We start from the raw sequence: 27,803 nt of genomic DNA on the forward strand, positions 1-27,803 counted from the left end.
AGATATACCTGCAAAGAAAGAAAATTAACAATCAAACACCAAAAAAGACCTCATGCAATTAAAGAAAACTCTGATTGTAAACAAAAAGAAATAAAATTAAATATACATTCCATTTCAGGTATGGGAAGAGAAATTCACGGTTGGAATAGAGAGAGGAGACCTCCCAAAGAGATAAGAAGAGATTGATACAAACCAAAGGTTTTATGGTTAGAAAGAGAAAAAAATCATAAAGAAAAATCTCTCCCAACCAAAAGAGAGACTTAGATAACCTATTTACTCTTGTTTACTTTACAATTTATTTGATCAAGGATTTTTATGTTTATAAAATAAACCCCTATTGTATATAGAGCTAAACTGCAACATAATATATTTATAAAAAATTCAAAATTAATGAAAAATTTTGATACATGTTAAATTTATATTAGATTTAATTCATTCTAAAATTTAATTGAAAAAAAAGAGTAGTATAGAAAACTCTGATAAGGATCATACTGTCATATTCTAAATTCACATGAAATTTAATATATAATGGTTAAATTAGTGGATATATAATTAAAATTTTATTTATTATAATTAAGAAGCACCCTCACGGGTATATTAAAAATTTAAGGCAGGACAAGAGCTACGCATAAGGCTTATCTTATTGTAACTAACAAACTTCATAGCTAAGGAATGAGGAATCATCTGCCGAAGATGCAGCTCGGCCAGCAACTGAATCAATCTAACTAAACAATAGGGAGTTAAAATAAATAATTTTTATCTATTTTATTTTTATATATATATATTAAAAATATAATTTTTTATTAATTTTTTAATTACAATTATTTTGAATATATTAAATTTTATTAGATATTAAAAAATATTTTAAAAAATTTATTAAAAATAAAATAAAATTATAGTAATCAATTTATATATTAAATTTTAAAAAATAAATAATAATCTTAAATAATTAAATAAATAAATAAAAATTATTGAACGAGAACAATAATAATAAAAATAATGGAAGAAGCGTGTTGTGTAAAGACGTAATTGGCCCTCCAAGTGTACGGGGTGTGGTGGATGAAAATTAGGGCTAGAGAGAGAGAGAGAGATGGGGGACCCACAGAGTAGCCCCTTTCCCAGCTGTCTCAATTTGTTTGAGAAGCCTGGAATGGAAGACAAAAGGGTCCAACCTTTGTCTTCTTTTCGCCCTCTTCCTCTTCACTGCCAATCATGACTTCTCCTTCTCCCTTCTCTCTTCTTCATCATCTAGGACTATAACATCAATGGAAAATCCACTCTATTACTGTTAATACAGTTATTACTGTTTTTCTATATTCACTACTCCCCAAGCCAAGATCATTATCACATCTTTGTTCTTTCAATTCCAACACCTCTCTTGCACATCCCACCTCAATTCTGGTGTTCTTTTTTTTTTTTTTTTTAAAAGAAGTTTTTATAATTAAGGATAATTTTTCTTGCCCCTCTCGAATCCTCATCACTCTTCTCCCATGTTTTGTTTTTCTGTCTAAATTAACATAATCTGTGTTGTCATCCACTATGGATTCTCAGTATATTTCTTCTAATTATAGTGTTTTTCTTTTACGTTGTGGCTTAGTCGACTTTAGTATCACTTAATCCTCTCCAATTTGATCATTCCCTTCTCTTTATACTGGAATCTTCCTTTCCTTTTACTTCAATTCCAATTTCGGATTTTAACTACCAACTAGCTTCTCTTGTCTTTTTTTTTTTTTTCGCCTTTTTGCATTAGGAATTTCCATTTTTCGTTTCCATTTCAAATTCATGGCTCATCAGTCGATTCCGGGTCCTAGCTCGGGATCGAGTTCAAGTTCAGGGTTTCAATATTTGAATTCTCCTTTTGGAGATACCACTTACACTAAGGTTTTCGTTGGGGGGCTTGCTTGGGAGACTCAGAGTGAGACCATGGGCCGTTATTTCGAGCAGTTTGGTGAAATTCTCGAGGCCGTTGTCATCACCGATAAGAATACTGGCCGATCAAAAGGCTACGGTTTTGTGAGTATTTACTTTTTCTCTAATTTTGATTTTCTGGGTCCCGTTATCTTTCGTGTCTATTTCAATTCAGAAGTCCACGATAAGTTACTCTGTGCATGATACATAAAGTTTATTCGAGTGATCCGGATGCCTATTTAAAGCAAGAACTGGGTAACTATTTAATATGCTTACTCTTGTTCTAGCCAATGCACGCCAATTCCTTGTTCCTTAATGTTAATGGGTACTTTAATGGCTGACGAATGACTTCTCGTTTGTATTTGTGTGGAGGGTGTAGGTGACTTTCCGGGAACCAGAGGCTGCTCAGAGAGCCTGTGCTGATCCTGCCCCAATTATTGATGGTAGACGTGCAAATTGTAATTTGGCTTCACTTGGGCGACCTCGACCACCATTGCCACATGGTATTTTATACTGTATCTTTTTCCAACTGAACACCCAATCTTACGTTGGGTTACTAGGATATGCCTTCCTACTAGAACATATCTTCATTAGGTTGCTGATTATCTTTTTAATGCAAGGTGTTCAGTATCATGATTTCAACGTTTGAAGTTTGTCAAAGCTCTTATTAGGAGTATTTGACACTCGACACGCACCCAATCTTGTTGTTGCTTGTATATGGACAAACATCCATTATGTTTCTGCCAGTTTATTTTTCAGTACTTGGGTTTTTTTCCATGCTTATCTCTCTCTCTCTCTCTCTCTCTTGTTGTTTTTTTTTTTTTTTTTTTTTTTTTTTTTTACGTTTGAGACCAGGTACCCCATATATTGCAAGTCTGCAAACGCCCCGGGGAACATACGTTGGAAATTTTGGGTGCCATCAACCGCTTTCTTACAGCTACCAACAAGGATTGATGTATCATCCATATGGGTGAGTTTTGTGTTAGATGGGAAAAGTTATCACTATTAGACTAGTATATGTTGTAAGTTGATGCTCACTCAAATTTGTTTGTTTAGTTGTTCAAACCCTATTGTATCATTTTTGCATTAAATGTTTAATTTCATTTCCCTTCCTCCTTCTGTCTGCCCTTAGGTAGCTTGAAGTAGAAGTGACTAAATTGTTTTGTTTTCAGAGCATTCATTGTCACACCCCACATTGGGCGGTCTCTATGGCTCGCTAACAATGCTTCATTATTCATTAAATGATAATTCCAGTCAGATATTGCACTGGAATTTCAGGTGGAAATCATGCCTTGCCTAAGGTTTTGGTGGTTCAATTGTTGGCTAATGGTCAACTAGTGAAGGAGCCATATATTCTGCCCCTTGCTTGTGAACCTATGACGTTAATTAGATGTTTGGCATACCTATTGAGAACTACATTTCAAAACCATGCTTTTAGATGTTTCAAACAGCAGTTGCATACAAGTTTTAATAGTTTGAAATTACATTAAGAACGATCATTATGGAGTCCAATCAACATATTCATGATATTGCTTTTTTTTTTTAATTAACAATGCTAACAATGATACCAAATAGATCCCAGCCTGTGGGCTCATTTGAGTTTGATGGGTACATGTCCTTTGCAACTACTCCCTCCCTCTCTCTCTCTATTATATAATGGTATCTGTGCATGTGCCGATCACATCATCAAATGTCAGTTAGAAGTTTTTAGTCGATACGGGATTATTATTCAGTTTCCCATAAATCAGGGTTCATTCGGCTCAGACTCCAGGGGTATGACATGGTGTGATTGGTAATTTCGGGAATGCAAATGGTAGTTGCAGAAGACATGTGCCCCAGCACATTTTCTATTAACAGGCAAGATTACAGCTGTCGTTTAATTAACACAGAAGGAGAAACATTGACCTGAAAATTTTTGGTTTCCTTTTCTTGGGCTTATCACTTGTCTTGATCCATCTTTTCTACATGCTTGAAATGGCTCATTTGTAGGGTTGATGCCGCATGTAGTTCACTTAACTTCTAGACTCTTACGATTATTAATGCTATATTGCAAAATCCTTGCTGTATGCTGACCTTTTCAACATACTCAGTGGACTTGTTATTTATGCAGATATGCAGCATATGGACCTGAGTATGTCTACCCCCAGGTAAATGACGGCAACAATGAGACTTATTTGTTCTTTTGTTTCTATTGTAATTATACGATGCTGACTTGCTCCAATTGTTGCCTGTTCTCATCCAACTGTGGGGTGTCTTTAATCCTTATGCGGGTCAGCATTACCTTCAGATATATGGTGTACCTGGAACAGTCAACACGCCAATCTATCCTTATGGACAGTTGGGTCAAACCCTTCCTGGAGGCCACAGTTACACTACAGTGCATGGGTATGCAATGCCAGGTCATCATATTGTGCAGTTTGGTGGTCCTAGTGTTAATGCAGTAACATCTTCACCTATACCCAGTATTCAAGCACCATATCCTACAGGTGAATATAGTATTCAAGCGCCATATCCTACGTGTAAATGTTCTGTTGAAAGGTCAACCAAGCAAGAGGGTTGTAATGTTCTAGCTTATCTATCTTTCCCATAGTATAGCTGCTCTTGGTATCAGAAGTTTACTTCATATAAATTTCATATTGAATATAAAACTAGTTAATTATGAGGATAGTGAATATCTAAATGGAGATGGATAATTAAAATGGAAAAATTGATGCGGAAGGCAATTTACCATGGAAAGGCATACATGGATTTCTTTTGCGAACGCAGGTCAAGGGAGAAAGCAATGTAATAGTTCACAATGATATGGTTTATCTAACACAGATCATTTAGGGACAATGTTATGGCATTCTACTGATGGTCATAACATCAAAATACTTCCCATGCAAATAGATTTAAGTGGGCTAGTGCTTGGTTTTTTCAGGCATACGTGCACCTCTTCCAGCACAACCACCGTTTATAGTTCCTGCTCCTTCTCCTCAGCACATGCAGGGTAGCGGTTCTGACCAAAAAGCTGGGTGAGGGGCTGATCAAGGTATGCGGTATTGCCCTACTGTTGGGTATCATGCTAAGTTTTCCAATAGGGCAGATTGTTGAAACAGTTATTACTGCAGGTATCCTTAAGATTGCAGCAGGACTAAGAGCAGCGGAACTGCTACTTGAGTGGCGGGCTTCGAATCTAGCCTTGCAAACTATTTATTTTGCATTCTAGAGGTAACTGTTTTTCAACCAGTTAAAATCAATAGCATAAGGGATAAAACGATGGCCTAAGCTAATAGAAACGGTGATCAGATGCTATTCATTCCGAGGACCGTGCATCCAAAACAGTTGTTGAGATTTTCCACCAAAATTTTTATCTGTCTTAAAAGTTTTCCTTTTTCTGTGAGCATGATTGACCTATGTTTTAGGTTTGAATCTTATCATCATTGAAAAATGGGGGGGAATCAACTAACTTTGCTTATATGGAAAAAATTTAGAACTATTTTGTATGAAATTTATGGATGATGTGCATTGTTAATCATAGGTTTTATATTATGCAGGTCATACATTGTCGTTCTAACCAGAGAAGTCAGGCGTCCAAGTTGCTCTATGACAGAGAGAATGTGGAAGATGTTAGCATTTATTCCTTTACCCTAGTGTATTAAAATGTTATATACTAGGAGAGCTGAGGATGAACTTCTGGTAGTAGTGCATTTGATGGATGCAGGAATGGGTTTCTGGCAGCCATGTGATAGGAATAGAACAGTGTAAAAAGAAAGGTTAGAATCAACATATGATTCTTTTAGTGTTAGTAGTCCAAGCCCAGCATTTGGGTGTATTAGGTTATAGTCTCTGGTGGCTCGTGTTGGTGTCCTGCATTGTATTTACAACACGGTTTTAAGTTTTGTGCATATTAGTAGTAGAAGGTGTGGTTTCTCATTGAAATCTCAACTCTTTTGTTCATGTGGACAGAACACGAAACGTCCCAACTCAAACAATGAGGGAAGGAAGCTTCAGTTTTATTTTATTTGGAAAGACAAGGAAAAATTTCCTATGCTGTGTGTTTTCTCTCTCTATCTATTAACATTTTTTCTGATTATGTCAGCATGAGGGCCAGAAGGCTGCTTAAATTTTTCTTTCTTTTTTTTGTTTGCTTGATTTTCTGTGATTAGAAAATTTTAGAAATTAGTTAAATTGAAATTTAATACATTTTAATTTTAAGAATCTGAAAATGATATTTTATGGAACCTGAAAGTTCCGTTCCTCGATGGATTGCATCAATTTTCCTGAGGGAAATTTGGGCCAGGCCAATTACCGGTTTTATCCAAAAATTAGAGAAAGGGAACTTATTTGTAATTCATGAAGTTGGGGAATCTAAAATTTAGTAATCCCTATATTTCTAAAGAAAACTTTTGGATAATTTACAAAATAGCAATAATATGTAAATTCATTTTTTTCAATTTTCATATTATGCGAGTCCAACAAAAGGATTGAAATATGTAAATATGGTCATATCAAAATTAAATTATAATGAAATTAATTTAATATACATTTCGGATATTAATAGTGATTTTTAGTAGTTGATGATATAAAATTTCATTATGTGGGCTGATATCTGACCCTTGTAATCAGGACGGCTGGTCCATATATGCAATGGGTTCCATGCCGACCCGACCCGAAATCAGTTTCGACACGCACAGGCCTCAGGAATCACTAGAGTGAGGAGAAGGCGGCTTTGGATTTGTGATTTCCCTCCCTTCTCCTTCATCTTCAACTTCCTCCTCAATTCGGCCTAAGCATGGCCTCAGCACCATCGTCCTTCATAGACCCCTCCACCGCAACTCCACCCTTCAACCCCAAGCTCCCCCAACCTTCCCTTGTTCCCACCACCCCCTCCTCTTCGCTCAAGCCCGAGGTTCCGACTCCCTCCACCGCCACTCACCGCCCACCGCCAGCGACTCTCTCTCCCGACGCTGACATTGTCCACATCCCTAGCTACTCTAGTAAGTTTCTTCTAAATCCCTAGTTTCTATTTCATTTTAATTCATAAATATATGGTCTTTACTTTGTGCATTTTGCAGGATGGTTTTCGTGGAACAGTATTCATGAATGCGAGGTCCGGTTCCTCCCTGAATTCTTCGATTCGAGGTCTCCTTCTAAGAACCCTAGGGTTTATATGTACTACAGGAATTCCATCATAAAGTATTACAGGCGAAATCCTTCTGCCAAGATCACCTTCACGGAGATCAGGAAGACGCTTGTGGGTGACGTGGGCTCCATTCGCAGGGTTTTTGACTTCCTGGAGGCTTGGGGTTTGATTAATTATTCTCCTTCGGCTTTAAACAAGCCCTTGAAGTGGGAAGACAAGGACAGTAAGTCTACTTCGCAGAGTAGTGCTGATGGTGGAGGCACTTCTGCTGATTCTACTCCTCCTAAGAGGGACACTTCCAAGAGATTGTGTAGTGGTTGCCAGTCTGTCTGCTCAATTGCTTGCTTTGTTTGTGACAAGGTACGCCTTTATATCTGCTTAGATTGCATTTTCCGCTTCTGCAAATGCTTCCTAAAATGCAAGCCAGGAGTTTTAAAGTTTTTGAAATTTTTGCTCATGCATCTGTTTGTGCAAAAATGAATTGAATCATTACTTAATTTGATGGAATCTGTTTGTGCACCTCCAGATACTTTGTGTACTTATGCGCGCGTGTATATATGTGTATATATATATATAACATCCCAGCACTTGTAAACTTAGACCTGAGATGGAGCCAGAAATTTCAAGCTTTGTGCTCCTTCAGGGAACTTATATTGTTGTTTGGTATAAGTTATTGATTCCCATACTTTATGATTTATGTTCATTTATGCAGTATGACTTGACCCTTTGTGCCCGGTGCTATGTGCGTGGTAATTATCGTGTTGGTGTCAGTTCTTCTGATTTCCGGAGGGTTGAGATCAGTGAAGAGATACGGACAGAGTGGACAGAGAAGGAGACATTACAACTTTTGGAAGCTGTTACGCACTATGGTGATGACTGGAAGAAGGTTGCACTGCATGTTCCTGGTAGAAGTGAAAAGGACTGTGTCGCTCATTTCATCAAGCTTCCTTTTGGGGAAGAATTTGCTGGTTATACGAACTTGGGAGAACTTGATAACAAGTATGACCAAATAAAGGACTCAACTGATTCAGAGAATGGATCAGAGGGTATTGGCTCATCATCTGCAAATAAAAGGATGCGTCTAACACCTCTTGCAGATGCAAGCAATCCAATAATGGGCCAGGTATAATTTTGGGTCATTTTTTTTTCTTTTTCTTCCTACTCTTTGTGTTTACATGTTTGCTTTTGTGTGTTTTTTTTCTTTTGTAATTATTTTGCAAGACTGTGGCTTGTCACTAGTTTAATTAAGAATTCTAGCTAAAATGGAAAAACAAATGTAGAACTTACAATATGATGCGTTTCAACATTCAGAAGCATATGTGTTGAACTGCTTTAAGGTGTTGAATCATTCTTCTTTTAACCCTTTTTTGAGCAACTGACTGAGTAAATTTTAGCAAAATCTGTCACCTTTCTTTCCCATGAATTCTACCCAGGTCAGTCCATTCAAGAGTAGTTTGGCTTTTCACTAACACTTCCAGGAGCTGATGCACAGTGGTCGTTGTCGTGGCCCATCTTTCCTACTCTTCATTATGCTTTTTAAATTTTTTTGGTTTTGGTTGATTTTTATAGGTAGAGGGCTAGAAAGATGTTCTGGTTCTTTATTCACTACACTTCTATTGAGAATTATCATTCTACTTCTATAAGAATTATCTGAGGTTTAACCGTTTAGTTCATTAATGTGGTTCTCAGGGTGGATGTATAAAGTTTGAGAATCATTTGATTTTCAGTCAACCATTCACTTGAGTAGGCATAATCTTTCATTGATATGCCCTTGGAAGAAATTGTTATCATTAATTTAATCCATGCTAATATTAAATCTGCCGGGTGCATGCAGACAAGGGTGATAATAGTCTGTTCTGCTTTTATTGCAATTTATTTTAAATGAGAGGTTGATATTCACATTTGATATTTTCTCAGGCTGCATTTCTATCAGCTTTGGCGGGTACAGATGTTGCAGAAGCTGCTGCTCAAGCAGCTATAGCAGCTCTGACTGAAAACAGAAAAGGTGGTGTTGGATCTCTTTTCAGTAATGCAACACAACAAGGTATAATTGGCTTCTTGCACATGCTGAATAGGGAAACTGATCCAGGACAAATTGTCTAGCTGGGCCTTGGTCTGTTGAGATTTAGGATTTCTCCTTGAAGAACAAAGAAATATTGAGGACTGTTGGGGAAGATGCAGGATAAATTTCTCGCAGAATGTGTGTGTGTGTGTGTGTGTGTATAATGGTTTCCAAGGGGGTGGTTTTAGTGTATCTTTTTGTATGAACAGGTGCTGCAGTGAGTGTTTAGTGATTTGGCTCATCAATTTGGCTTCTGAAAAATAGTGGCTTGTCATTGGTGCAGGTGGCGGTGTTAGATCTAATGGTGACACCAACCTAAATCCATTGGAAAGGGCGTCCTTAGATGCTAATTCGGTGCCTGAGAAGGAAGAGCCAGATGCGGAGAAAGCAATCTCCGGGATTATAGATGTGGAGGTGCGTAATTAAATTCTCACACTAGTGCTTGCATCGATACATGGTAATTGATCACCATAATCAGACGTGTTTCTCTTGTCCCTAGATGAAAGAGATCCAAGATAAGATTGTTCGCTTTGAGGAGATGGATTTGCTGATGGAGAAAGAGTGGCAACAGTTGGATCAAATTAAAAATCTGCTGTTTGTTGATCAGCTCACCCTTATGTTTCATAAGAAATCAACACCAAAGACTGGGGAACTTATGGAGGAAAATGTAAGAACTGAATGATGTTTTTATGTGTAAATCCAAATTTTTTTCACATATTCGTCTGTCTGCAATTTGATTTTTTATTATTATTATTATTATTATTTTACAATCAATTTGAGAATCTTGAGATTTTGCAGAAGAATTCACTGCAACTGTGTTGAGATTCTTTGGAATTATCACCAAAAGATCCGGCCGCCTAAAATGTGTGGTTCCAGTTTCTAATTACCTGCTTATTACAAAATATAAAATCGATTATTGTTATTATTATTACATTTTCAAATTAAATCGAACCTTATCATTAATGTTCTTAAACCTGGTATTACTAAAAAAAAAAAATTTAAATTTAAAATATACAAGAGAAAACTTTAAATTAAAATTTTATAATAATAAATGAAAATAAATATTATTATATTTATATGAAATAATGAACATAAATTTTATGTATTCTTTTTCTTTATAAAAAATAGAACAAGGTAATAGTTTAACTTAAAATAAATTAAATTAGTAATAATATTAATTACTTTTTAATGTAGTTCATAATTATTTTATATTAATTTAGGAAGTGAACACAAAATTATAGAAAATTGATAGGCTCAAGATGTTTGCCTAGCATGAGGTCATAGGATCTCAATTCCTTGTGACAGCAATTAAATTAAATGAGGATGGTTAATTTGAAAAATTAAATTTAAACGTCTAATTTTTTTAGTTTTATTAATACTCTGTCGATTTATTTTAATTTTGACAATTATAAAATTTATAACTTAACTTAAACTGAACCAATCCAGATTATAATCTGATTTCTAATTAAATCGATTACTTTTAATTTTAACAGCCATTTTTATCATTTAAAGACAAATTATATTTAAGTTATTTTAAATATTATGTAATTACTCAAATAATTGCTTAAAATAATAGTCTTAAATGATATTCTCCTTGTACATAATTTTTTTTATTTTATTTTATTTTTTATATATATTAAAAAATATATTTTTTAATTATATCTATTTTAAATATATTAAATTTTATTAAATACTAAGATTTTTTTAAAATAAAATTAAATAATTATAATAATCAATTTATATATTATTATAATTTTAAAAAAATAGATAATAATTTTAAAATAATTAAAAAAACAAAATTAAGACTAACTTACTATTTCATTTCAAATATAAAAAAAAAATTATAATCTCACTTTTTATTGGCACTAGATACTAGCATTTACTATTTCTCTAAAAAAATTAATTTTGAAAAAATTTTAAAAAAGATAAATTATTTTTTTGATTTTGTATTTGATAAAATTAATAATAAAAAAATTTAATTTTTTTAAATTCTTGATTTTAAATTAAAAATAAATTTTATCAAAATAATTAATATTTTATAAAAAAATAATTCCACTTAAAGCCTATTTACATTAAACTTACTTAATTAGCCTTAAAACTTTTTTTCTTTTTATCATTTGTTTTTTCATTTTTTCATTTTAATATTAAATCTATTTCTTTTTTTAATAAATAGCTGCTCTTTAAAAAATTTCTTTAATTTAATATTGACTATTTTTTTATTTTAATATTAAATTTATTTCTTTTTTTAATAAATAACTACTCTTTAAAAAATTTCTTTAATTTAATATTGACTATTAATATTTAATACATTTATAATTAATCTTAATAAATTCATTACATTATTTTTTTAAATCATAATTTATTTTTTAATGATAGAAAATTATGTAAACTCTAAATTTTAAATATTATAAAAATATTAATAATAATTTTTTAATTAATGTAATAAAAATAATTATTTATAAGAATAAATATTTATATTTAATTTAAATATGATAAGAACGATAAATAAATTAAATTAATTTTATTATTAATTTATTTAATATAAAAAGGCTATAATTAAATTTATTATATTTAAGTTGATTTTAAAATAAATAATTTTTTATGAATAAAAAAATTTAAATTCTTTTTTAATAAAAAAATATATACCAAATACGAGTTTATATAGATTATTGGTGAAATTAAGAGTTATTAAATTAATAATAATACTAATTAAATAAATCTAAATTTTGGACTTTTTATTATGGTTTAAAGAAAAAAAATTCTTCAATTTTGAAATATAACATAATTAATAGAGTTATTCCTCTAGTTTTTAAAACTCAATATTTTCGCTCTTGAAATTAAATTTAATTATATTAAAATTTAAAATTTTTTCGTAAAAAAATTATATTAAGTCAATGATTTATATCTAATTAAAGAAAATAAATTAAATATAATCTTAAAAATACTCTTATTAATAATAAAATAAAAAATTACTATTTATTTCGTATAGTAAAAAAACTTATTTATTTCAATTTTAAAAAATATATTAAAATATTTATGTCATTTTAAAAAAATTATTAATTAGTCTCTTCATTAATTTTATTATTAGATATTTTATTATTTAATTTTTATAATTTTAAAAAATTTAATTCAAATTATTAAAAATTTATTAATTAATTTTTTTGTATTGAGGGTATTTTAATTTTTTTAAATATTTAATTATAAAATTAATAAAAAAATTAATTAATAGATATTTTATAATATTATATATTTTTTAAAATTAAAAGGAAAGCGTTAGATGACTTGATTAAAAATAATCTGAAACCAACGTACAATTTCTTTTTGGAAAGGTTAGATGATTCCATTAAAAATAATAAAATTTATAAGCATTGACTCAACTATCACATCTTAGAAATAAATAGGTCATTTAGATACAAGAAAAAATATGTAATATTTTTTATTTTATTTATTTTAATTTTTTATATATTAAAAATTATAATTTTTTATTATCTTTTTAATTATATCATTTCAAATATATAAAATTTTATTAAATATTTTAAAAATAAAATAAAATTATAATAACTAATTTATATATTAATATAATCTAAAAAATTCATAAAGAGACTCAATGGAGTAAAAACTGTGGATTGTCCATCTTCCCCTTTGAACATTAGCAATCCTAGGAAACGCCATACACACCGAAGATTCTCCACAATTGAACCTGACAACGCAAAAAAAAATCACACTAAAGAGCTGTGCAACAGAAGCAACTGAAAATAAGGCCGGAAATTGGTAGCAGCTAAAACTTGGAGGACCAATGAAGGGAAAAAGAAGAAAACAACCACCATCGTCAAAGCCATCCTTAGGCAAAGAAGGTTCTCGGCCAACCATGGAGCCTCAACAACAAGGACAAAAGCTCGCTCTTGTCGTCTCTCCATGAGCTGCTTTCATCCATTACTAGCTAAAATCTTGAAAGAACATCCGTTGAGACCTCCACCTATATGCAATCATAGAACAAATAACTAAAAGAAAATTCAACAAATTAGAAGGAAAACTTTATAAACCTATTGAGAATAAATAAAAAACAGAAGAAAACGTAAATCAAAAGATTTCCTCACAAAACAGAAGAAAACGTAGATCAAAAGATTTCCTCTCAAAAAACTCTACAAATCATATCAGCTAAATAACAAAAGCAAAAAAACTATTTACCACCCATTCTTCATGTTAAAAGCCATAGTCCGGATAAGAGAATCGACACAAGCGAGCTTCTCTTCCAGAAAAAACTCTCCTAATTGGGAGAAATTTCTCTCTATAGAATAATTAGAGAGTGAAAGAATAATGACTAATTATACAATTTTAAAAACTTTCTAAATAATAAGGTATAAATTGAAGTTTTAAATGAGGCGGAGCGAAAGTTAAATTGATCTCGAGTGAATATAAAGAGATTTATTAAAAATGATATATTTTTAAAAAATAAATATATATATATATTTTTGCACAGAAGCAAATAAGGCAGGTTTTTACTTGCTTTTTTAAAAATGAAATAATAAGGCTCCTCTTTAAAAATGTATCATATATTTAAAAATCTTAAAATTTGCGGATTTCAATCTCGCATTTCCTAAGAAAATTTCATTTGGATTGGAACAGCTCCTCACTTGCTCCTCTCATTTGGATACAAGCTTTTCTCTTTTTTTCTAAATTATTGGTAAGTTTTGTCTAATTTTTAAAACTTTTTCCTATTTTCACAGTGTTTTTTTCAATGGATGTTTATTTGGGTTTTCAATTTTGGAAATTGTTTCGTCCTGTTTATGCAGATTTTTATTTTTATTTTTTTCTCAATTTTGACTAAAATTCTGTGGCGATTATGCCAAAAGTTTTTTTTTTTTTTGAAAAAAAAAAATCAAATTTAATCTTTTGATTTTGCGTTTACCTGAAATTTAAGAGGAAAGCTTGAATTTCCTGGTTAGGGTTTAGTAAGATTTTGAAGCTGCTTGAAGAAAAAAATTGACCGTATCATATTATTACACTTAACTGGTTTTTAATTACTTATTATTACTTTTGCAATCAGTCAGCAAGCCACCAAGTCACTGAGACTTGTTTGGACTCCGGTCTTTCGAATCTCAGTGAGAGTGGAAATATTTTCCTTTTGATTCTGTTAGATTCATAACCATGTGTAAATTTGGCCTCCTGCTCATAGGAAACTCTAGTTTTAATTTCTTCAATTTTTAAGGTTTACTATTGATTCTTATGGAATTCAAGAGCAGCAATGTCAGGATCGGAGAAGGGATTGATGAAAAGCACTACCAGGAAGCCCTTCGGCGTGAGCCTCAAGAAAAGTCCGGTGACGCCACCGCCGTTCGTCCAGAACGTGCGTTTATCCGTCAGTGCCGACGTCACACCTGTCGATACACCCCTGACTACCGCCACCTCACCTTCCTACCAGGCCCCCTCTGCCGCCGGACGAGGTGGTGTGGAAGGATCAACCCGCAGAGCCGGGGTGTCAACCCATGGGATTAATGTGAACATGAGCATGGGGAGCGCGGCTGAGACATTGAAGACGAAGAGGGGGAAGCATCTTGTACCTGCGTCGCAGTCTGAAAACCATACAAGTGGCGGCGACTGTTTCTCTTCTTGTCATCATCCTCCTGGTGGTGCTGATGCTGGATCGGAAACGGGATTGATGAAAAGCACTACCAGGAAGCCCTTCGACGTGGGCCTCAACAAAAGTCCGGTGACGTCACCGCCGTTCATTCACAATGTGCGTTTATCCGTCATTGCCGACGGCACACCTATCTATGCACCCGTGACTACCGCCACCTCACCTTCCTACCAAGCCCCCTCTGCCGCTGGAGGAGGTGGTGTGGAAGGATCAACTCGCAGAGCCGGGGAGTCAACCCATGGGATTAATGTAAACATGAGCATGGGGAGCGCGACTGAGACATTGAAGAAGAGGGGGAGGCATCTTGTACCTATGTCGCAGTCTGTAAACCATACAAGTGGTGGCGACGGTTTCTCTGGGTCCAAGAAAGCGAGAGGCAGAACCCCTGGTTCAAAAAAGCAGCAGCAACTTGAAGCTCTGGGTAATATATATGTTTTATCTTGGTCCTCTTTTTTAAATCTCATTTGAAGTCTATGGCGTTTTAATCCTGTTAGGATTTTGACCTTTTGCAATATGAATATTATTCTTGCCCGTCACGTGGTGGGACTGGGATGTCTTTAAAGGCAACAGTGGCTTTCGTGGTATTGACACGCTCTGCTGGTACGGGCTTGGTGAATTTGGGATCTCAATTTGCTGTACATATGACGAAGTGGGATTGCAGGCTTATTAGGATCACTTCCAAAATAGAGAAGAAAAAATACAAAAAAATATTAATTTATTTTCTGAATTTATTATTTATTTTAAAATAATATCTCTTGATATTATACTGTTAATCGATTTATATTAATGTAAAATTTATATTATAATATATTATTTTGATGTAAAATTTATATTATAATGTATTATTTTAATATAAAATCAAAATATAAATTATAGAGTAAATCACAAATTTTAAACTTAAAAATCTATGAAATCAGATATTTTTCATATATTTTCTAAAAAAATTAGAAAAATAGATATATATATTTTTTGTTTGAGATTGGGAGGCTCGAACCAGACATCCCGAAACAGTAATGCTCTTAACATCAAATTACGAAATTAGGAAGCCGTTGGCGACAACTATGAATTGTGGGTTACGCTGGAAGTTGAGATCCGTACCTCCTGATTTCATATTATTTTTTTGGCAAAATACCTATATGCCCTTCCCTGTTATTACGCACTGGTCTTCTGGCTGTGGGGTTATAGATTCATTTCTCCTCAACATTTATATGCTGTTTTTCTTTGCGTATTCATGATAATTATTTTGTTAAAAAGCTGGTGCTTTTAGGAATAAAATTTTTGAATAGAATACCTTACTTTGGAAAAAAGTCAGTTCCTTTTTTTTTTTTTTTTGTAATTTTTTTGCGCGTTAGATACATGAAATTACTATTTTTTTTTTCATGTCATGGTGTGCCTTTGTACTAAGATTTGCTCACATTGGTTTCTGTTCACAGGTTCAGTTGAAGTAGGATTTACACCACATGTTATTACTGTGAAAGCTGGAGAGGTTCTGCTCGTCCTTTAATATATATGTATTTTTAAGTTCAACTTTTGCTCTCTGATTTCTTGGTGAATGTTAATAGTTGCGACTTAACACAACCATAACTTTGTTGTCACCAATTGTCCCATTTGATTATGTTATGTGTTGATAGCAAGTTGGTAACTGTTGAAATCATTTACCATGTATATGTCATTTGTAATTAATTTCACGTACATCTTAGTATTCAAAAATTCATATTCAGCTACATTAATTTCACGTACATCTTAGTATTCAAAAATTCATATTCAGCTACATTACTTCTGATTACATATTGGAGGTATTTTTAGTTATATCTTCAGGCTTTTAGTTAACTTGATTATAATATCTGAGGCATGAATATTTTGTGGGTCAGTTAATGCTTGGGTAGTGGTATGTTCGAGAGCTTTTTCCTTTTTACTATGAGCATGGGATTCCCTCTGTTTTCTAGTTATTATGAGTTTACAGATTTGTGCAGAGTACCGTTGAAAGATTATTGTTCAAGAAGAGCGTTGTTTCCTGTATAAAAGCAAGCTGTGTACTCCAGTGTGAACATGATCATATTTATATCCACATTTGCACTGATCTATTTTATTTTTCTTATGCTCCTAATTTAAGCTAAAGCAATAAAAAGAAAATTTGAATTTATTAATGCATATAAATTCAGTATCCATTTGAGTTTTAAAAACATTTCAATTTAGTAAGTTTCTATAATAGCTCATAGAATCATTTGTTATGCTATTAAAATTCAAGGAATTGAAGCTCCAAAAGTCACTAATATGTACTAATCTCATACTTTAAGATCAGTTACTTTGAATTTATTCAGGTTAAGCGGTGACCTCGGTAGAAATCATACTAAAAAACTGGGATGCTTTCATAATAGTAACAGGATTATCTATTTGTGGGACATGTCTTTTTTAGTTTTTATTTTATTAGACTATAGATATCCATATGCTACTTAGAAATGATTCTTTTGAAGGGCTGTTGTATGCTACCTGTGTCCTGCGGTACGTGAACTTGAATTCAGTACATTGCAATGGATACAGGTATGTGCTTTGTCCAAGGCTCGCATATTTGCCAATTTTCCTAAATTTCATTGTTTTTTTATACATTAATTGAGGTGTCACTATATCATATTGAAGTCCAAGTATCCTTATTTGGTTCAACCATGTTACGGTAATATAATATGAAATATCAAAATAACTATGCTTGTATCATGTACTGATAATCCTTGGATATGCCTAGTCATAGATTTAGAGTTAATTACAATAATGTCATAGATTATCTTTAATTAACGCGTGAAAGTGCACTTTAACTTTGTCCCAGTCTCAATTTATACAGTAAACCACTACATTATCGTTAAAGTTTTATGCTAAATCTTTCTTGACCACTTTAGCTCGTGCTGTTCTAGTATACTTCTCATTTTCTTCGTTCTTAAAGCACAGAAGTGCTCAATTTTTCCCTTCCAGTGAATTTGCTGGTTGTTCAATTCACGGTCTTAAACTGATTAAGCTATAAGATTATAGGATGACATGTCCGATCTCTTCATATTCTATCCTTGTAATTTAAAATATTACTACCAAACCTTATCACACATTGTTTCCAATATTGCTGAGGTATCCTAGTTCACATATTTGTTTTTCTTTCCTTCATGTTCCATGGGCTCTTGGCTGTAATGTGAAAATAGCGTAACTACATTTAGAAGTGTTGTCTGCAAGTCTCTAAGGTGTCTGGATCTGATTTTTGTCTGAAAAACGTGCATATTTCTCATGCCAATATGGTATAATATTGACATCCAATATTACAAACTTGACATATAAAGTTATGTCCCATATAAACAAATGCTTAGAAGTAATCTATATGTATTCATTTTGAACATGGAATTTGATCTTTAATGAGAAAATACTGGAAATGACTTGTGGGAATATTTTTCACCATTTTGGTTTTGTGTTTGAAACAAGTGCGTAGTCCTCAATTTTCTAACCTGGACATGGCACCTCTTATGCAGAAGAAGAAAAAAAAAAACTTATTTACTTCTCGCATTCGTGATTGACCAAAAAATACACAAATGAGAGGTATCACTTAAATTGATGTGCCAAACTACCAATAATAGGTAGATGAATATAGTAATTATAAAGCACAAATATTTTGGAAGGTAATCCTACCATTTCCTTTAATGTATTTTGTGTCTTTTGGCATATCCTACAGTCTTAGGGGAAATTGATGCACTTATGCATCCTTACCTCTCAGATTATTGTTAATGCAACTTCAAGTTTCACATTTGATACATTAGGCTTTATATCAAGGCATCTATCATATAATATTTTAACTTGTAACCCGAACTTGTGTTGTTTCTTTGCTTTGATTGTAGTTCATGTTCTAGATTTCTAATATTTTTTCTGTTCTTGTTAGTTGGTAGTGAGATATTTTATTAATCAGAAGTTCATCTGTCCTCATATGCTTTCTTTAGGATGTATCATCAAAAATAATGTCATTTTCTCAGCATAGTCCATGGGCGATTTGTGTGCTGTCAGCAAATGGCACCATATCCAACGTGACTCTCCGCCAACTGGGCACATCTGGTGAAACTGTAACATATGAGGTTTGTCATGTAACTTCAGTCTTCTTAACGTCTTTGATCCCACATCGGTTGGAGAAAGGGAATTGAATAGGTTTATAAATAGCTAGTTCAAAAACTACGAACTAAGGGTTAACCATTTTGAACTAAGCAGAAAATGGGTCCAAAAAGTTATTTAGGCAAGTTTTAGTCGGGCTATTACAATCTTAGCAGCTTGTGCCCCTGTGTCATATGCACACACATAGAGAGCAAGTGTTGACCCATGAATTTAATTAGTGCCTTCATAAAAAGGTGATGCTGTAACTCAATGACATCACGATTTGCTTTGCGGAATTGTAAGAATATTGGGAATCTACAGTTGAACGCATTAATATTGAATGGGAAAGTTCGGCTTGATAAACTCATGTCTTTTTTTGAGCCATTGAAGAAGCACATTTGTAGAATGAGGAATTCTTCTTGATGTATTTACATTTATAGAATAAAGTTCTACAGTTCATGAGGGTTACTTTCATTAAAATTCGGTGCCTTCCCATTTTTTCACTCTTTACAGTTATGGTGTTTGAGGTTTCCGCTGCATGAAATGAAACCATTTGCCGTTATAATTACCAGTTACTTTTGTGAAGAATTTTTCTTTCACCAGCAGTTTTTTATTTTACCCCTCCGGGTTACTTCAATTAGACAAATGCATGGTAGCTGCTGAAATGGGCTCCTAAAAAATAACCGACTTGTTTGACTTATTGAAAGATAAGGACTTGCATGTTCTTTTTTCCTTCTTGGTTACTAGGAAAAACATAAAGTTAACTGATTGTTTTAATTATTGAACAAACCTTTCCTTAGTTAATTGATTGTTTTAATTATTGAACAAACCTTTTCTTTCTCCAAGGGTAATACTATCTTCAACTTTTTACTTTATGGTGTCAGTTTCCTAGACCTCAGTATACCACAATTAAAAGCTCGAGCTGGACCAGGGTGTAAAAGTGGATGTATTCTTAACTCAGTGCTGGACATGGTGTAGTGCAATAGAACAATATTGAAATTTAGCTTCTGAGGGTTTCTAACATATTGAAGCAGGGGCACAATTTGAGTATTAAGTTTCATACTTTATTGAAAACTACACATCCTTGAATGAAAGCCGCTTTTATTTGGTTTCCCTTATTACTTGTGTCATTTTATGACTTGAACTTCTTGTCAACAATTTGTTTCAACTTTGAAAAGTTTGCTTGTAGAGCTACTTTAGATCAGATTTAAGAGGCACTTCTGTCATTGCAGGGACGATTCCAAATTTTGTCACTATGTGGTTCATTTCTGCCATTTTACGATGGGGGTCAAAGAAGCCGAGCTGGGGGGTTAAGTGTGTCCATACGTGGACTAGATGGTCGTGTGATAGGTGGCGGTGTGGCTGGTCTTCTAACAGCTGCATCTACCGTTGAGGTGAATTTGCTATTCTGTTAAGCATTTTTTAATTTTTTGCTTTTGGAAAAACTATGGAGCATATGCTCATCGTTGCCTAAAGAATTATGCACCACCCATGCACATATAAATTTCCTTCAGCACATTATAGCATCGCATCTTTGGCCTGGTCTTAGCATTTTGGAAAATTTTGTGACACATCAATAATAGTTGAACATAGAGGTATCACAAATCGCTCTGCTGTAGCAATATTTTTTCTATAAGCATTTCTTTAATTGGAAAGTGGAACTTTTTCTTTTATCTAGGATGTAAATCTAACATAAAAATTTCATCCTATATCATGAATTAGTTCTCTTAAGGTTACTCATATCATTACCATTTTTAGAGTTGTATATAATATTTAAAAAGTAGAAAAGGAATTTGAATTTTCTTCCATCACACTCCTATTGCCTATCCTCATTGTTAACTGAGTAAATGATCTGAAGAGGTCTACTTCGCATCACAATCTATCATAAGTTTAGGTGGTGTATTGCACGACTGTGTTCCTTGTCCAGACCATATTTTGTTCCTTGTGCAGACCCATATTGTTTATGGACAATGTGAGTTGAGAGGACAGGACCATGCTAAGGAAATGTTGAATGTGGAAAACGTCTAAAGATTGATAATGGCAATATGATCTAACTTTTAGTGCTGGCTCTTGTAGGAATGAAAGGTTCATGACTGCCTTGTTTATTTTGGCTGTAGCTTGTGCTAACGTTTTGTTGCCGAAGCTAATTGTTGAGATGTCTTTCAGATAGTTGTGGCAAGTTTCAAATCTGATGGTTACAAGGTATCAAAGTTGGCAAAACAAAGTGAGCCCGTGTCCCCAGCGCTAGGGACAAGTGGACCAAGCAGCTTACCATCAGGTGGAACTTCTAGTGAATCCTCAGGTGGGTCTGGTAGTCCTATTAAGCAGAGTTGGAGCCTGCAGTGACAGCAACCCCCAAGGCATTTGAAGCATGCCATGGAAGTGAAACATTCTATGACCCAGGCCTTACTAATCGAGGTATTAGGTTTGCAATCTGATGTTGTATTGTGATGTAAGGCTAGTGTGTCTTTTATTTATTGCAATAAAGAATGGTGGACGCTTTCCAGCTTAAAACCATTGGTTGCTGGAAGATGCTAAGCGAGACTGAGAGATCCCTTGGCAAGTTTGTGAAGTAGTTGACATGAATGCTCATGTTTAGGACTTAAGTAGTTGTTTGTTGTTGTTACCGCCTATGATCTATGATAGCTTATCCCTGATTATATATCAATCAAGGTCGTACTGGTGAGGTGCCAGTTCTTTTTTATTGAATCTGCCCCATGCTGCTCATTCCTTCATTGTTAGTTTTGTGGAAAACAGTCTTAACTTTAGTGTGCATGTGCTCTGCAAGAGAGCAAGGCCTGCGTAGTATTTGAGAAAAATAATCATTTATATATTTTAATTAAAGAGTATTAAAATAAATATTAATAACTCTAAAATAATAAAGAATTTTTAAAATTTTTTAAAAATAAAAATTTTAAATAATGCCTTTCTTCTTTTTTTTTTTTTTAAAAAAGGAGAGAATTCAATGCCAAACGGATCTACGCCTGCTTCTTGTAGTTTGGATTGCTGTGCTAAAATCAGTATGTCATTTTAGGGATAGCTTAGCTTTGCTAAGGCATCATAAGATTGATATACCAAAAAGACCAACGTCCTCACATATCTCTTGGTGAATGGATAACGAGTATTGCCTTCTCATTGATTATTGTAAGACATCAGTGACGAACAGAGCTAAGCTTAAATTGAATCTGATGACTAGCCATCTTAGAGAGTTTAAGTTTGCTGCTGGTTATTCCCATTTCTATGAAACAAAGGTTGTCACAATTGTATAGCATTATCTAAACTCGGAAAAAGAACAATTCTTACATGCAATCTCTATTATTTTTTAAGTAAGAAAAGTAGCTTGCTCTGTTACATTGCTTATTTCTTTGCTCTTTTCAAGAGAAAACGCAATGAAAATATCCCAAGGGCAAAGGTCTGCCAAAACCATCCTCTTGCATTAACAGGATCCACCCGTTTCGCTAGACGCCAAGCATACATGGCCTCACCAATATGTGCTGCTGTAGCTAGAAGAAATACTGTCCTTGTCATCCGCATCGACCTGAAGACGAAGAGACTGATAGCTTTGAAAAGTGGCACTGGTCCTATATCTGGTAAGCAGGCAGCACAGAACAATGTAGCCATTCCAATTATACAAAATAGCCATGCATATATGGTAGGACCATCCAAAGAGTTCCTTTTTCTGTCCTGCCAGTATGAGATGGTTGCAGCCATGCCCTCCCGAGGAGTCACTATTGGAGCATAGCCAAGCTCCTCCTTAGCTTTCAGGAAAGAGAAATAATGTGTCACACCAACCTGTTCAATTTCAAAGGATTCAGTAAATACAACATGGCAATTACAACAATAAACCAATATAGAGAATTATAAATTATATGTTTTTTTTTAAAAAACCTTTGTTTTCAATGGGAACCCAACGGCTAAACATTTGTGTATTTGATGGCCCTTTTGACTTGATTACTAGGCAAGATATTCATAGGTCAGCTCATATGCAAATGGATTTTTGTACATACCTTGTATACTTCAGCTGGAAGGATAAATGGATGAGGAAGCCACCATCTATTCAACCAGGGATATAAGAGAGTATAGATACCCTGGAAAATCTTTCCTAGAAGGAGAGCATGGGGAACACCTAAAGAAGCCTTTGGCAGATCATAATCTAGACTTCTGAGAAGAGGTTGGAGGAATTCAAAACTGTTGATTGGAGATCCTGTGGAAGAAGTATCAATTTCGTTATCCCTCACAACAAATATCACTTTAATCAATACAACTCATGTAGCAGTTCAAAAGAAGTTGCTCTCTCGCATTCCCAATTTTATAATTGGGATTGGAGAATTATGGGAACAAGTTCTTGATACTTCAATTTTTCAAATTAACAAGAAGACTATTTCAAAGTATATTTTTACCGTCAGATATAAAGTATGGCTGTCCAGCAGCTACTGGATGTCCCCCGTTCATGGGAATGTCATCCAAGAGTCCCATGCTTGCCAATACCAGTGCAAGCACAAGGTTATCTACATAAACCCAGTCAGTCTTCACATTTGCATCACCAATTCTGAAAGGCAGCAGACCCAACTTTGCAAAGGATATGATCCTTGGAAAGTGTCTTTCTTCACCTGGCCCATATATAGCAGCTGGACGAATCGCACATGTATACAGACATTTTCCGTTATTCTTCCTGTACAGACACCAAATCCTTTACTGTTATAGAACCCTAACCAACTTGGACAATCAACATATTGCACCCCCCCCCCTTTCTCTTGCCCTTCCCACATCGAGATGCTCACAAGAAAGTAAAAGTAACTTATTTAACCAAGCCTTATCATTTTGATTATAAAACTGAGTGATACAAAATGTGGGTTGAACAAAAAATGGCATAGAAATGGAATCAATCAGAGACTACCCATTACCAAACATGGGGATTCTCACAAATAACTTACTTCAGAGGACGACCATTGTACTTCAGAACCAACTGTTCAGCAATTGATTTGCTACGCCCATATGGATCAACATGGTCATCAATTGGGAAGTAAGGCAAGGTTTCATTGCCATTCACAATCTCCTTTCCCCCAAAGACAACATTATATGTGCTCACATAAACAAGCCTTCTGATCCCAAACTCAATGCATGCTTCCAGAATGTGGCAGGTTCCATTTATATTCACCTCATCTACACGGCCAAACTGTAGCATTTCTTTCCCTGACATACCAAATGAAGCAAGATTGAAGACACAATCCGCACCTCGTAATGCTTTTTCAACATCTTTTTTGCGGGTGAGATCCCCTACATCATTAGTTACCATTGCTTAGAGAATTGAAATACACTCAACGCATTAAAAAAAATACACAAAGCTGCACATAGCAGACAAACTTTACACTCAACAAATACTCGAAGCAAATTTGACAATTGAGGAAAATGTCTTTAGGTATTGTCGAATGAAAAGATAATACCAGATGCTGAAACTTGAAAGCATGGAGTCCTATAATTCTTGGTCTAACGCTTCTAGAAACACAGATGTTAATAAGCAACAGCTGAACAACGGTAGCTTTCTTCCCAATTAAACTCTCGTTGCTAATTACTTGCTTCCCATTAGAGATGTATATAATGAGAAGCAGATTAATAATAATTTTGAAATATTAAGCTCTGATTGCGCATCCAACAAATCAAACTGGCTTCATAGCAGCTGATCTTTGATGTAAAAATGCCATGTTTTCCCAATTTAATGTACTTTATCAATTTTCATTTTGTAAGATATCAATTCGTCCCCAATCCACACGATCTAAGATGCAAAACCAGGTAAATTGAACATGTAGAAAAACGAAATAGAAGCAAATTGGCTAATAAAACTATGAATTAAAAGAAGTCAAATTTCAAGATACAACCAATCAATTTATAGATCCAGAACAAAAACTTCCTGTTAAATTTAACAGTCAAATAGAAGGAAATCAACTTTGAGAAAGGTAAGGGATTAGATTCAAAGCAGATGCAGAACATACACCGATCCAGTACATTTAATATAAAATTAATCAAAGAAAGAAAAAAAAAAAGATGAGACCTTGAATGCAGTGAACTCCATGGGTAGTGAGTTTGTGAGACCAAGAAGAAGTGAGACGAAGGTCAAAGGCTCGGACCTGGCGAGCACCTCTACGGACCAGCTCCAGACAGAGTGCGGAGCCGACGAAGCCCAGCCCACCGGTTACCACGAAGGTGTTGTCTTCTATACCTTCATTCTCGCTCAAGTGCATTTTGAAGACGTACTATTTTACTTCTTTAGCCGCTGGCCCCCTATTGGACTGTGTCTAGAGGGAGACGACCAAGCGAGACTACCACCAATTCTCTTTTTTATTTATTTATTATCAAAAGAGTGCCACCGATTCTTCTGCAGCCCCTTGGATCTTTTTTTCTCCAAAGTTTTAAGGGATGTTTGGATTGAGAGATTAGAATATCAGAACTCTCATTCATTAATTATTAAACTAAATATTTATATTATTTATAATGTTTTTATATAAATTTAATGTAATAGTTATTGAATTAATTTTTGTTTTCCTTCATATAATGATTTCTTCTTTAAAAAAAAAATGTCCATATGACTAATTAAAATAAAAAATTTACATGTGATGGCATCTTGGTTTCAACCATTTTAAGGACATTTTTGTTAAAAGAAAAAAGTGTCTATTTTAATGCAAGAGCTTATGATGTCTAATTCTAGAACAATGCTTGCTATTATCTGGTGATACCAACAGAAATGTCATCCAATTGACTCTTTTTGGAAGAAATTAAATGTTACACTGAAATGTTTCTCCCCTAAGAAAAAGAATTGGGAAAATCTGCAAAATTTAGGACTCTTTAATTTCACTCTATCTCTATGCATGTATCATCATGAGAGAGTTCCTTTGAAAAAGACAAAGGAGAAACAGAATCAGGACCAAATAAAATAAAATAAAAAAACACTAAGTACAGCCTCGGTATACCATATCCAATGTAAGATGAAAAGCGTAAAGAAAAATCTTAGAAGAAGTTGAAGTTGTTAAATCTCAGGCTTCCATAGGCATAGGCATTGAGAAGGTCATTTTGTGCAGACCAGAAATCAGCTTTCAGACCACCTCTCCTTATGGCTCTAAGTATTTTGTTCCTATGTGCATTTCCTGTAACCACCACCTTGTGGCTATTAGCATCCACTTCCACTTTCTCTATTCCTGTTATTCAACACAATGCCCTTCAGATACTGTACCAGTTCATTACTTGGAGAACATGATATGTATTTACTGACCTTTCAATTTCGAGAGGGATTTCCTGAGTCTTTTCTCATGTATGCCAACCATCTCCACCTTCAATTCAACGCTCTGCAACTTATGGTTTTCAGAATCTTAATTGATTAACATTTGGGCCAAAAAAGTATTCAAAAATGATAAAATGAGTCTAATAAGAGCAAAAAACAAAAAGAAGTTGATGTTTGAGTTGGCTGGCTAAAGAGAAGGAGCTAAGCTAAAATCTACATAAAAATAATAGCTAGCAAAAGCAACTGAGGAGTGAGAGCAAAGGAATGAATAAATTACCTCCATTCAGAACTCTGATTGATCTGCAAATGATGATGATGAGATGGGAGCAGAAAAGTAGAGATGATAAAAGAAGCTGCAATTGGAATGAATGGAACAGATAGGGAATGTCAGGCTCATATATACAACTGAGAGGACATGAAAAAAGATGGAATAAACAGTAAAGTGGGTTTATGGTGTCGGGTTCTGCTCTATGCTTTTTCAAAGGGGAACATTGAAGAAGGAGAAAAACCAGATAACAAGAAAACCGTTAACATGGAGAGATGTGAGTGTGACATGCTATGCTCTGTTGTATGTAACATAGCACAACACTCAAAACACAAAAACAAACACAAACACAAAGTAGTTCCCTCTGCGCAAAGCAATGCGAGTCTAAGCATTTCAAATGATTGGCTTTGACGGGTCCAACCCCTACTTTTTTGTTGCCTCTATCTCTAGGGTTGCCACCAAAACAAAAAACAATCTCCACCCTCCATCTGGCATACCCATCTTATTCCTTGCTTCTCTCTTTCCTAGTTATGTAATGAGCATTTTGTATCATAGCTTGGATTTGCTTCGCAAACTCTGGAAAACGTGAAAGAAAAGAAGAGAAAAGGAGAGAGATAAACCATAGAGCAAGTTTGGTCTTATTGCAATTTATTTTTTTTCTTGTAAATATCAGGTCTAATAGGCCATTTTACAGCTGAATTTTAAGTTAAATAAAAAATCTATGATTGAAATGCAATAGAGCTCTGAAAATGGTTATTGTTTTGATATAGAGTGAGAAGGGAAGATTCGATTCCAGTTACAGATGCTTGGGATCAAGGTGAAGAAACATTGGAATTTGGGATTTATCAAGAATCAAATGTCCGGATTTCGTTTGGTCATTGCACTTTTTTTGAATTGTTAGACCGCTTTAGGAGCCCAATTCACGCCCCAGTGCGTGGACTCAGTAGCTACTTGAATACTATTTCATCCAAATGTATTATGCAGAGGATGGTAAAAAATGTCAAGTAGTTCCTCAGCTTATAAAAGAAGTTTAGCTTGAACGATGGCCTATGGATCAACATTGGTTGCTTAATTTCATCATGACCACACTTTAAAGAGATGATGCTCTGAAAAAACTAGGAAATTATTAGAAAGGTAAAATAACAATTATTATCATATATGATGATCACTAAACAAAGGCAAGTTTGCTGAATTTAAAGGGGTTGGAGATTCTGGTAGATCTACATAACACGCCACCGACTTAATTCTCACCAATACATGTAAGAAACAGTATTTTCCACATTAAACTCTAAGAGTAATCCTTACAGCCATCAACATATACACCCAACCAAACCATTTAAAATAATAAAAATCATATTGTGTTGATGCACATAAGAAATTTCCAAACTCTAAACCATAATCCCATCATATTCTGAGGAGACA

The 27,803-nt window shown here is 34.0% G+C and overlaps 5 protein-coding genes across 11 annotated transcripts; 3 read left to right on the forward strand and 2 right to left on the reverse strand.

Annotated features, from left to right (window-relative positions):
- The first annotated feature begins 1,151 nt into the window (after nucleotides 1-1,151).
- Nucleotides 1,152-5,988, forward strand: LOC110606989 (RNA-binding protein 38). 4 transcript variants are annotated; one of them, XM_043953345.1, is made up of 8 exons: nucleotides 1,155-2,013; nucleotides 2,288-2,411; nucleotides 2,764-2,878; nucleotides 4,019-4,055; nucleotides 4,196-4,394; nucleotides 4,829-4,939; nucleotides 5,019-5,118; nucleotides 5,445-5,988. In XM_043953345.1, the coding sequence occupies exons 1-6, from the start codon at nucleotides 1,783-1,785 to the stop codon at nucleotides 4,924-4,926; spliced, it is 804 nt and encodes a 267-aa protein (XP_043809280.1). In that variant the 5' UTR covers nucleotides 1,155-1,782; the 3' UTR covers nucleotides 4,927-4,939; nucleotides 5,019-5,118; nucleotides 5,445-5,988. The 4 variants fall into 4 exon arrangements, with proteins under 4 accessions (XP_021601719.1, XP_021601718.1, XP_043809280.1 ...); XM_043953344.1 differs by having other exon boundaries at nucleotides 1,159-2,013; nucleotides 4,184-4,394; XM_021746027.2 differs by lacking the exons at nucleotides 5,019-5,118; nucleotides 5,445-5,988 and having other exon boundaries at nucleotides 1,152-2,013; nucleotides 3,999-4,055; nucleotides 4,829-4,911.
- Nucleotides 5,989-6,516: 528 nt separating this feature from the next.
- On the forward strand, nucleotides 6,517-9,932 carry LOC110605865 (SWI/SNF complex subunit SWI3B). 3 transcript variants are annotated; one of them, XM_043953343.1, is made up of 7 exons: nucleotides 6,517-6,887; nucleotides 6,966-7,393; nucleotides 7,746-8,156; nucleotides 8,951-9,077; nucleotides 9,379-9,509; nucleotides 9,595-9,762; nucleotides 9,894-9,932. In XM_043953343.1, exons 1-7 carry the CDS (start codon nucleotides 6,683-6,685, stop codon nucleotides 9,915-9,917), a joined length of 1,494 nt encoding a protein of 497 aa, XP_043809278.1. In that variant the 5' UTR covers nucleotides 6,517-6,682; the 3' UTR covers nucleotides 9,918-9,932. The 3 variants fall into 3 exon arrangements, 2 of the variants coding, with proteins under 2 accessions (XP_043809278.1, XP_021600225.1); XM_021744533.2 differs by lacking the exon at nucleotides 9,894-9,932 and having other exon boundaries at nucleotides 9,595-9,810; XR_006349427.1 differs by lacking the exons at nucleotides 9,595-9,762; nucleotides 9,894-9,932 and having other exon boundaries at nucleotides 8,951-9,233; nucleotides 9,379-9,512.
- Nucleotides 9,933-14,020: 4,088 nt separating this feature from the next.
- Nucleotides 14,021-21,552, forward strand: LOC110606427 (AT-hook motif nuclear-localized protein 10). The gene is given in 6 exon segments (XM_021745225.2): nucleotides 14,021-15,154; nucleotides 16,167-16,219; nucleotides 18,699-18,830; nucleotides 20,076-20,237; nucleotides 21,010-21,173; nucleotides 21,175-21,552. Coding segments are annotated over 6 exon segments (1,362 nt in total). The 5' UTR covers nucleotides 14,021-14,340; the 3' UTR covers nucleotides 21,212-21,552.
- A 543-nt stretch (nucleotides 21,553-22,095) lies between these two features.
- Nucleotides 22,096-25,229, reverse strand: LOC110606773 (short-chain dehydrogenase/reductase family 42E member 1). The gene is made up of 5 exons (XM_021745761.2): nucleotides 24,893-25,229; nucleotides 23,778-24,120; nucleotides 23,244-23,515; nucleotides 22,851-23,047; nucleotides 22,096-22,635 (listed from the first exon to the last, which is right to left on the reverse strand). The coding sequence occupies exons 1-5, from the start codon at nucleotides 25,080-25,082 to the stop codon at nucleotides 22,201-22,203; spliced, it is 1,437 nt and encodes a 478-aa protein (XP_021601453.1). The 5' UTR covers nucleotides 25,083-25,229; the 3' UTR covers nucleotides 22,096-22,200.
- Nucleotides 25,230-25,372: 143 nt separating this feature from the next.
- LOC110606774 (heavy metal-associated isoprenylated plant protein 44) lies at nucleotides 25,373-27,144 on the reverse strand. 2 transcript variants are annotated; one of them, XM_021745762.2, is made up of 3 exons: nucleotides 26,394-27,144; nucleotides 26,108-26,186; nucleotides 25,373-26,033 (listed from the first exon to the last, which is right to left on the reverse strand). In XM_021745762.2, exons 1-3 carry the CDS (start codon nucleotides 26,397-26,399, stop codon nucleotides 25,846-25,848), a joined length of 273 nt encoding a protein of 90 aa, XP_021601454.1. In that variant the 5' UTR covers nucleotides 26,400-27,144; the 3' UTR covers nucleotides 25,373-25,845. The 2 variants fall into 2 exon arrangements, with proteins under 2 accessions (XP_021601454.1, XP_021601455.1); XM_021745763.2 differs by having other exon boundaries at nucleotides 26,108-26,180; nucleotides 26,394-27,138.
- Between the last annotated feature and the right edge of the window lie 659 nt (nucleotides 27,145-27,803).

The sequence above is a fragment of the Manihot esculenta genome, chromosome 18 (assembly GCF_001659605.2).
Source record: "Manihot esculenta cultivar AM560-2 chromosome 18, M.esculenta_v8, whole genome shotgun sequence".
In the NCBI taxonomy this organism is placed as follows: Eukaryota; Viridiplantae; Streptophyta; class Magnoliopsida; order Malpighiales; family Euphorbiaceae; genus Manihot; species Manihot esculenta.